The sequence below is a fragment of the Eulemur rufifrons genome, chromosome 3, assembly GCF_041146395.1.
Source record: "Eulemur rufifrons isolate Redbay chromosome 3, OSU_ERuf_1, whole genome shotgun sequence".
Taxonomy (NCBI): domain Eukaryota; kingdom Metazoa; phylum Chordata; class Mammalia; order Primates; family Lemuridae; genus Eulemur; species Eulemur rufifrons.
Genome location: NC_090985.1, coordinates 43,605,676 through 43,616,157, shown reverse-complemented (window position 1 = coordinate 43,616,157; position 10,482 = coordinate 43,605,676). Strand labels below are relative to the sequence as shown.

General features: G+C 40.4%; 1 protein-coding gene across 2 annotated transcripts in view; it reads left to right on the top strand.

The window, feature by feature from the left end:
* The first annotated feature begins 2,896 nt into the window (after positions 1–2,896).
* Positions 2,897–10,482, top strand: part of DEPTOR (DEP domain containing MTOR interacting protein) — a 149,647-nt gene continuing 142,061 nt past the window's right edge. For both annotated transcript variants that reach the window (XM_069466042.1, XM_069466041.1), the window contains exon 1: positions 2,897–3,022. In XM_069466042.1, the coding sequence (XP_069322143.1) occupies positions 2,901–3,022 (122 nt within the window). In that variant the 5' untranslated portion in view covers positions 2,897–2,900. The remainder of the gene's footprint in view (positions 3,023–10,482) is intronic.

Here is a 10,482-nt window from a genome sequence, read left to right as displayed (position 1 = left end):
TTGTTTTATACGTCTTTTTTTTTTCATTTTTATTGTATTTCACCAAAGGCTTCAGTGGGTTGAAAACACACACACACTTGGTCCTTTCCCACCAACACTGTGAGAAACACTGACCCCCAAAGCACCAAAACAGCAACAGCCAGAAGGAATCAAAGAAGTTAGTGAGGAGAGCTGGAAGACACAGCTCACATTTAATAGTTCCCACCTGCGAGTGTATTCACATTTTTTTGTTTAATCCTCCCAATAACCTAGTGGGATTGGTGGTTCGATCTTAACTTTAAGAAATAGGACAGAAAATTCAGAGCAGATGATGAACTTGCCCAAATGGAGCCAGGAATTAAACCGAGGTCTATCAGAATTCTCAGTTTTTCTAAAATCTTCATGCTGGATTAATTGCCATATCAGTGCGCTTCTGTCTGCTACCAATAACCACAGATCACAGCTTATTCTGCGACCAGATGCTCCAGGGCTCATGGTCAGGGACTCTGAAGTCGGTTTACCAATCTTTCCTTAAGTTAGGAGAAAGGGTCTGTCTTTTTACCCAGTGAAGTATGGTGTGTCTCATATGTCAAAAGAAAGGTTAAAACAATAACAGCAAACCAGTTGCCATTTCCTGTTCACACACACACACACACACACACACACACAAACTCTTCTCCTCAGGCACTAAGCAAAACAAAAGAAAACAAAACAACCACCATGCTTTTTTACTCTCACTGGAGCAGTATCATTAAGTCTTTCCCTGAAGATTTTTTTTTTCCTTATGTTAAGGTGCTTTTTTATCATAAATTTATAAGTTTTTGTTACTGAAATGGACCTTAGAAAGTTTACATAATGTTATTTCATGTAAGCCATACAACAGCTCTATACAGTAAGAATTATTATTCCTGTTTTATCGCTAGGAAATGGAGGTCCAGAGAAGTCACTTACACAAGGTTGCAAAGTTAGCAAATGACAGAATCAGGATAGAATTCACATTTAACTGAGAAGCCCACGAAAATTCTTGATATTTTCTACAACAATTGTATAATTAAAACATGAGCAACAAACAGCTCTTAATCTCAGTAACTCTGGGACTTCTACTTCCGTTAAACGATTTTTACACTTTGTGCAGAATGAGGTTCTTAGAATCACATTCACTGGGAACTATGTCTCCCTCGGTCAACATTTCTACCACGACCTGTTGATAAAGTCAAAAAACTTAGATAATTTCTTGTGACAAAAGAATTTTTATGGTTGGATACACTAGAACATTGGACAACTATTCTCTTTCTGAAGTGTGGCTGAACAAGTTCTTGGGAATCTTCAGAACTAGGGTTCATGGACTGCCTAACTTTCTAGGTGTGAAATTTAGGCACATTATTTCACCTTCCTATGCTTAAGCTTTCTCATGTGTAAATTGAAATTAATACCGAACACTCAGAGTTTTAAATTAAATAATATAAACAAGGTTCTCAGCACCATGTAAAGCACAGAGTAAATGCTCAAATTGTTGCAAAACTTAAGTTAATGCTAAGAAGTCAGTCCTGTATTATAGAATGTTGGAAAAGGCTAGCATGATCTTTAAAACTAAAAACAACAACAATAAAATACGATAAGCCTGCAAGATAAGAGGCATAAATACTCTTGAATTCCAGAATCAATACAAAATATACATAGAAGAGAAGCTGGTTGTAATGTCCCTCTCATTTTCATTTTTATTCTGTAAACTTCTACTACATACCTGCAACTGAGGAATTACGTCTTTCAAGATAGTATTTTTTAAAAAATAGCTTCACATTTACTAGTTTTAAGGGTTCAGACACTCATATATATGCAAAAATTGTCACAAGCTGCATAAAGTGTCAATACATAGAATCGCTTTACTACACAACATGAATACTGTAAGCAGTCCTTGGCCTTCCTGCAAACCAGGCTCTGACTCCGCAAGAGACAGAAAAACAGAACATTTATTTGGCATTAGTCAAAGTTCCTTCCATTATTTCTTACAGGAAGATAATACCATTACATCCCCATTTTAAGAGGCAGTCGATTTAAGAACACAACTTTGAACCCAGAATAGCCTGGGTTGGATTCTTATCTCTTCACGTATTACCCACTTGTCTGGGACAAGTTACCCCTCCTCTCTGAGCCCGCTTCCTGATGTGAAACAAATCCCCATTTTATGATTTGTTGTAATAATTTAAAAAGGTAACAACATATCTTAAATATCTTTAATGCAGCAGATGCCAACAAGTGATAGCCACGTTTTTATTTCGTTAAGGGAGGATTAAGCACATTTAGGTAGGAAATTACAGGAGTGCAGCTGGATTGCAGGTCTGTTTGATTCCCAGGTCGGCGTTCTTTATTGATTACATCATAAAGCAAGTACTGTCTTTGGTGAGAGGGGTTGGAGTGAGAAGAATGCTTAATTTCTCCATGCCCTGCAGTGACATGTACATCCTTCATTGTGCACTATTTGGCTGTACTGCCATTATTTTCATGCTACGGCAATTTGGGGGTATGGAAAGTATAATAAAAACGCCTTCACACTTCTCTAGTAACCTCCAGGCCTGTCCCCATGATTCCACAGCGTCTGCTTTGTGCGCGAAGAAAGCTCACCGAACTCAACCTCCACCGGCGCAGAACCCGCGCCCCGCCCAGATGTTTATATTTTCCTCCCTCGGCCACGCCCCCGACCACGCGGGGCTCTAGCCACGCCCCCAAGCTGAAGTTTCAGCGGCCGGACTCGCCTAGCTCATCAGCCTACCCACAGGGATTCCCTCTTCAGCCAATCGTGTCAGAGCAACGGAACTGCCCCGAACAAAGATGGCGGGGGAGGCCTCTGTGAGGGCAGACTGATTCGAGCACCCAAACCCTCGGCGGACAGCTGAGGCAGTGATAGCCGCGCGGTCCGGATCATGGAGCAGGGCGGCAGCACTGGCAGCGCGGGCAGCGACAGCAGTACCAGCGGGAGTGGCGGGGCGCAGCAAAGGGAGCTAGAGCGCATGGCTGAGGTCCTGGTCACAGGGGAGCAGCTACGGTAAGGCGAGGGGCAGAGCGGGTGGGCTCGCGGTGGCACTGCCAGCCCGTGCCCGCTGCAGTCCTGCGCGCACGCGCGTCGTGGCTCGTGGCTCGTGGCTTGCGACTCGCGCGGGGCGCCCAGACGTCTGCGGGCGCGTGGATGGTCGTCGCTACGCCAGCGATTGGCAGCTGCAGCCCTGCGCCCTGAGGACTCGCGACTGGCGCGGGGCTGCCGGGCGCACGCGGGCGAGCGGTAGTGCGCGCTGCGCCCTAGCCGGGCTGCTGCAGCCCTGAGCCCGCAGACTCGCTACCACCCACCGCGCGCCCTCCCTGTTTCCAGGTACTTGGCGCTGTCGGGCCTCCCTGCTGGCAGCCCGCGCCTAGTCAGCCCAGAGAGCAAGAGCTGTCGTGGTGGGGCCCCGAGCCCACCCCAGACCCTTTACGACTAGACAAAAGCAGCAAGCCCACTGATCGCCTTCACTAGGTTTTCGTTTTCGCTGACAAGTCTTAATTCACTTCCGGAGCCTCATTTTTTCCATCTGTAAAATGGAGCTGATCACCTCGCCTCCCTTGGAGGGTTTTTGTGGGACTAAACTGAGAGAACATTTCTGAAGCCCTGTACTGATCACCTAGTTGGCACATCGTCATCAGTCATTTGGGTCCGCAAGGGGGCGTGGAGTCACCTTGTCTGGCTGCCCTGATGCTGTGCCAGCTCCCTGGTCGAGCACGTTTTGGGCAACGGAGTCCATTGGCCCCTGGCTGCTGCAAGAATTAGGACTTGCCAAGTCTTCCTGAACCCAGGAACAAGCAATGACCCTCAGGGCCCCCCTTGCCGTTTCCATCTCTTCCTGATCTTTCTTCCTGGGCTTATGTTTGAGAATTGTACTTATGGTCTAACTGGTTCTGCAGCTGCCCTTCGTGTGGTCATAAATCAGTTTGCCAGGGGGAAAAAAAAATTAAGCTCTGCAGCGTTTGAGCCACAACTTGCACGCGGGCCCCTGTTCCTTCTAGTTCTTGGCTTGAATTTCCCGGCTCATTTTGGTTTCTAATATGGCTGTATTACAGAACCTGAAGGAGAATCTTGCAAAGGTCCCTGAAGGAGACCAATGTTGGAAGTCAGAATTAATTGATTTAAATGCTACAAAAGGCAAATTACGCATATGCATTCTCTGTTGATTGTTTAAAATATGTATTCTTTGTCAAATTACAGGGAATAAAAACTTGTTTTTCAAGAGTGCTTTCTAATCAAAAATTAAAATAAACCTTTTCTTATTCAGTCTGAAACGCTTTTTGTAAGTTTAATTTCTTTGCTCTTCATTACTATATCTTTTTTCCCCCTCAATACAGGGAGTCCTGTACATTACTATATCTTTTTTTTTTCCTAAGTTCTCCATTGGATAGGGTTATTTTGTTTTCATTTCTTTTAAAAATACTAAATTGTGTGATGGCTCTTTTTGTCCAGCAGGCACTTCTCCAAGAGGCAGTTTCTTTTCTTTTTTCTTTTTTTCCTTTTATTTTTATTATTTTATTATTTTTATTTTATTTTATTTGTTTGTTTTTTGAGACAAAGTCTTGCTCTGTCGCCCTGGCTAGAGTGCCATGGCATCAGCCTAGCTCACAGCAACCTCAAGCTCCTGGGCTCAAGTGATCCTCCTGCCTCAGCCTCCTGAGTAGCTGGGATTATAGGCATGCGCCACCACACGCAGCTAATTTTTAGTAGAGAAGGGAGTCTCACTCTTGCTCAGACTGGTCTCAAACCCCTGAGCTCAAGTGATCCTCCTGCCTTGGCCTCCCAGAGTGCTAGGATTACAGGCGTGAGCCACCATGCCTAGCCCCAAGATCCAGTTTAAATGTCCCTGCCCTGGGGTCCCCAGAGCACTTGTTACTCCCCTCTTTCCTAGCACTGCTCTGCACTTCCGTAGGTTTAAGGGCCATGTTTGGCATGTTGGCAAGAAGATAGAGGGTTCTCTGACTCAGGAGTTAGACTTGGGTTTGAATTTCTGCTCAGCCATTCTGTGGCTGAGTGTCAGCATTAAGTTGTTTGGAGAAGGACTTTAAGTTAGAGTGAACCCTGGCTTTGCTTACTAGTGTGGGACCTTGGACAAGTTATTTAATTAAGAATGATGATTAATAATGGAATTTACCTCATAATGTTGTTATGAGGATTAGATGAATTAGTGCTTAGAACAGTTCCTGACAGATATATGGTAAGCATCATGTCAACATCATTAGTTATTGTATCTCTGTGACCTTGAACAAGTTAATTCACTTCTCCAAGCCTCTGTTTCCTCATTTGTAAAATGGCAATGAAAATAAAAGTATTTTATGGGGTTGAGGTGAGAGTTTTCCCCTGGGCTTCATGGATTAGTGAGCACTTAACAAATGGTTGCTGGAATTAATTAATATTATTGGTCTCTCTGCATTAACACATGTGACTTCTAGCCAAGCCAGATCTTGCGAAAAGGATTGGGTGGTGGTTAAGAACCAAGCTGCCTGAGTTCTTATTCTGTCTTCACCATTTCTTAGTTTTGTGACTTTGGGACAATTTGCTCAACCTCTCTGTGCCCCAGTTTCCTTTTCTATAGAAAAGTGATTCTGATAACACTTCTCTTTCAGTTTTATAAGGATTAAATGAGATGCTACATGTAAAAGGCTTAGTGCATGTGTCATTTGATTTTACTTTAGAAAATGTTATTCATTGTTCTTTTTATCTCAACCTTTTTAGTCCTGTGGTTAGCACATAGTAATTATTCAATAAATATTTGAATAAATGGTGTATGTAATTCAATATACTTCTGTTAGTACAGAGTAATATAATATTCAGAATTTAGGGACTACAGTGGTTGTATGCCTGGTTTCCTGACTTCTGGAGGATTGGGAGTTCAGCCATTATTGTTGCTTTCACAATGTGTTCTTCTGTCCCCAGCTGCCCTCTCACCATAGGATTGCAGGCACTTTGTGATGTCTAGGCCTCCTGCCTGTAATTGCTTCACTCACACCCACAGTTCCCTCTGCTTTCTCTTGACTTTGCATTACTTTCTGGGTCATCAAGGATGAGGTGGAGGTGATAAGGAAATAGGAAACCAAGGACTAGGATTTGAAATAAAAAATTTGGCTTCCAGGCCCAGCTCTGTCAATTTCTCTTTCTTTCTTTCTTTCTTTCTTTCTTTTTTTTTTTTTTTTTTAGCTATGTTCTCTTGGGCAAGGCAAATTAGTTAGCCTCTCCAGTCCTTAGCGTCCTTCCCTACAGAATGGGAATAATAATATCCTCCCACATGAGATTTGTGGTGTTGGATCAAATAGGGTACAATATGGGACGGCATTTTGTACATAAGTCAGCAAATCAAGAATAGTCTTGTTATGATTATTATAAGCTCCAGATGTAAAGTTGGGGGCTGGCTCCACAAACCTTACACTTTTGTAAGGGCAGTTGGTTGCATAAGGACAAGAAATTAACAGGCCTAAAAACATCTCTTGCTTTTTTTTCCGGTTTGACTGCAGGATCCTTTGTTTAATTCTCTTCATGCTTTTCTCTTGTCATAAAAACTTTTATTTGTACATTTTTGTACCTTATGAATGCATTTGAATACCACTTCACAGTCCCCAGGATGGCTATAATAAGAAAAGATAGTAGCAAGTGTTGGCTAGGATGTGGAGAAGTTGGAACCTTCATGCACTGCTGGTAGGAATGTAAAATGGTGCAGCCACTTTGGAAAACAGTCTGGCAGTTCTTCAAAGATTAAACAGAGTTACCATATGACCCAGAAATCCTACTCCTATGGATTCTTCCCAGAATGTTCCTTTTTCTAGTATATACTCCTAGGTATATTCTCAAGAGAAATGATAGCATGTCCATATAAAAACTTACACACAAATGTTCGTAGAAGTATTATTTGTAATAATTAAAAACAGAAGCAGCTCAAATGTCAATCAACTGCTGAATGGATAAACAAGTGTGGTAGATCCATATAATGGAATATTATTCAGCAATAGAAAGGAATAAAGTAGTGATACATGCTACAACGTAGATGAACCGTGAAAAGATTATGCTACAGGAAAGAGGCCAGACGTAAAAGGACATATATTTTATGACTACATTTATATGAAATGTCCAGAATAGGCACATCTGTAGAGACAGAAAGTAGAATGGTGGTTGCCAAGGGCAGGGGAAGGGGGAATGGAAAGTGACTATGGAGTTTCTAGTAACTATGGAGTTTCTTTTTGGGGTGATGAAAATGTTCTCAACTTGATTGTACTGATGGTTGCACATCTCTGAGGATATACTTAAAAGCACTAAATTGTATATATTAAATAGGTGAATTGATTGTGATGTGAATTATATCTCAATAAAACTGGTACAAAAATGCATTTGGATGAGACATTAGACTGATAGAAAACAAAATATTATAATAAAACTTTTTAATTGCTTTGTTTGATTGGCCAAAGAATGCAATGATATTTATCACTAATTCAATAATGCAACATTATTACCATACCAAGTGGGATTGATATTATACATATATATCCTTATAATGTTATTATTGAGCTAGAACAGAGAAAATGTGCCATAAATGGTCAAGAAAATCTTCTCAGAATGTTCTTAATTTGAAGATAATCAGCCACATATAAATAATTCATATTAGTGGGGTTTATATTATGGCTTTTTAAATCATTAGTTATTTTTATGGGTTTTATATATGAAACTATTATCTTAAAATCTGCTCATGCAGTTGTAACTATGATACTAATTATCCAAATTCCATCCCTTGTTTTTTCTATGGGCTAATCCTGGAGGTACTCATGAAGGAAGATGTTTGTAATAGAGCATTTAAAAATAAAGAAGCCCCCAAGCATCACTATTTTCTTTGTAGTAATGGTAGGAATTACTATATGACACTTATTACCTGCTAAGGACTCTATTAAGCTCTTTATATTAATACCTTTAAACTTTATAGCAACTCTGTGTAGTAGATACTCTTATTTCCTTCATTTTACACATGAGAAAAGTGAGGAACAGAGCATTTAAACTAACTGGCCATAGGCTATTCAGTCACACGATGATAGAGCTGAGAGTCTCTGCTCTTAAGCAAGATGCTAGGCTGCAATTTAATGGTGTCCCCAACTAGTCACTAGTGTTACATTCTTTTATTTTAAAGCATTACCTTCTTTTATTTTAAAGAGTAAAAGAATGTGACACTAAGACAAATTTAAAACAGAATAATGTGTGTGAGAATATCACATTCTATTGTGACAACTTTTGCAAACAAAAAAGTAGACAAATGGTTTTTCCATTCTGTTGGGAAAAAAATCTAATTTATTCCTAGAAGTGTTTATATTTTGACAAGGTAGAAGGCTTACTTTCTCTACTAACCATTAAACTGAGTTTTCTTTGTCATGTGGTTTTGAAAACTTAATTTGGACTCCACTTGTTTTCTGAATTTGTAACCATTTTAATGGAAAGATAAACTGCAGTTCACAGTTTTGCCATCTGTGAGCGTGGAAGTGGGGTGGGGAGGAGAATGAAGAATATAATGAGGAATGCTTAAGGAAGAGAGAAATCATTTCAAGCATTTCAGTTTTGCTTTTCTATCTACCTAGAATAAATATGCTAATTACAACAATCTTATCCAATCACTAAAGCTGATTCCCCTAAAAGCAATTTACTAGGCAATGAGTTTTAGCTAAGTTGTAGGCAATTGCAGTTCTTTCAGACTGTTTGATGTACTTGCCTTTTTTTGCTAAAACAGACTGCCTTTCCAGATTCGTACAGGTTTGCTATTGCCTTTTTTATGAAAACATGTTCAATAAATGCTTAGTTGTTTTCCTGAATTTATTTTGCAAATGATAATGCAATGTGCAGATAAAAGGTAAAAATCAGCCTATTTAACCAAAGACAAAGCTACAATAAATCAAATATAAGATACAGAATTTAAAGCATGCAGAATAGGAAAAGGAGAAACAATTCATTTTATTGTTCTTTGAACCTAAGGAACTTTAAAAGGTTGGAGTAAGAATGTCTTAGGGGGCTGTCCCCATTGCTGGCCATTAATATGGAAGCTTAGGTCCACTGGAACAGGAGGGAAACTACTGAAATCCAGGAATCCAAATGTAAGGAATATAATTTTATTCTTCTAAATAGCAGAGAATATATCCTGAAGTCAGGAAATTACTGCTGATACAGATAGAAAAGAAGGGATTTAGGAAATGGAGAGTCACTGTATTTGGAGTCAGTGCTTAGCAGCTTAGTGTAAATTACTTTTGAATCAGACGCCTTTCCTGTGAACGTCTTTTCTGCTTCACAGATTGGCCATGAGGGCAGGGAGCACAGTCTTTGCACATCAGATGCCCTTAGTAAAGACTCCTCTCTTACTTGGAGGGAGAGCCTGCAAAAGTACTTTGTATATTGCAAAAACATGCAAATGGAAGATGTCTAATAAGTGCTCAATAAATGTTTAAGGAATTATTTTATACATTTATATGGTTCTTATGTTAACCTTGTTTTTCAAAATGTCTTGAGTGTTAATTGTCTATGAATGCTATATTTGTGATTACTTTTCTAAAAGTCCAGTGCTTATATTTAAGTTATGGCTTCTATCACCTTTGGAATGAATAAGCCTGAAAATAAGTTAAATAAAACTTAAAAGAAGAGAATTCGTAGGAAGGTCATTCTCCTCTCCTGTTATTTCTAGTATTTATTAGGATCAGGAGTTCATTTCCCTTTGTTAGGTGGTGGCTCTGAAATGGTTGTTTTCCATGAGTTTAGTGATTAGAAAAAAACAAAGGAAACAACAGTAAGTCCCTGTCTTTACACAGTAATCATACTTTTATGTGTTCCTCCCATTTTCTACTAAGGAGATGTAGGTATCAGCTCTGAGATCCTTGTTCCAGTATTTATCAGAGTTAACTAAACTTGGAAGCTTATGTCAGTGATTGCTTTCATGGATCATTTGATACTTGGGGGACATAGTAGAGACAGAGTATTATGGGGAGAGGGCTTAGTGGGACAGCCAGATGCTTGCAAGCAGCCGTTCCCTGTGGTGGTGCCTGCAGCAGCAACTTGAGCTGTTTTCATCAAGGCTGGCTGGGATGGTTGCATCCTTTGAAGTGTTTGCTGTGAGCATTAACTTAGGTCTTCACAGAGAGTCACTCTTTTATAGCTTTTTAAATATCTGTAAGGTTAGATTGGGGAAAGGAGGTGGGGAAAGAAAACACACCCTAGAGTATGGGACACCGTATCTTTTCCCCAGTTTTCAGATAACAGCTGCTGCTCGGGTGTGGTAAAAAGGAACAAATGTCAGGGCCTCTACCTTGAGGAAGCCCATGGCAGCTGCAGAGGAAGAGGTAGATAACAGCTAGTACCAGCTGAGAAAGGCTCAAGTCTTTCTATCTATAGCCCCGAGGCTGCTACTTATGGTTCTGTTGTTTGTGTCTCAATCCTGGTGCCCTGTCTCCCTGCAATAGTTTTACCCACAGATTTCT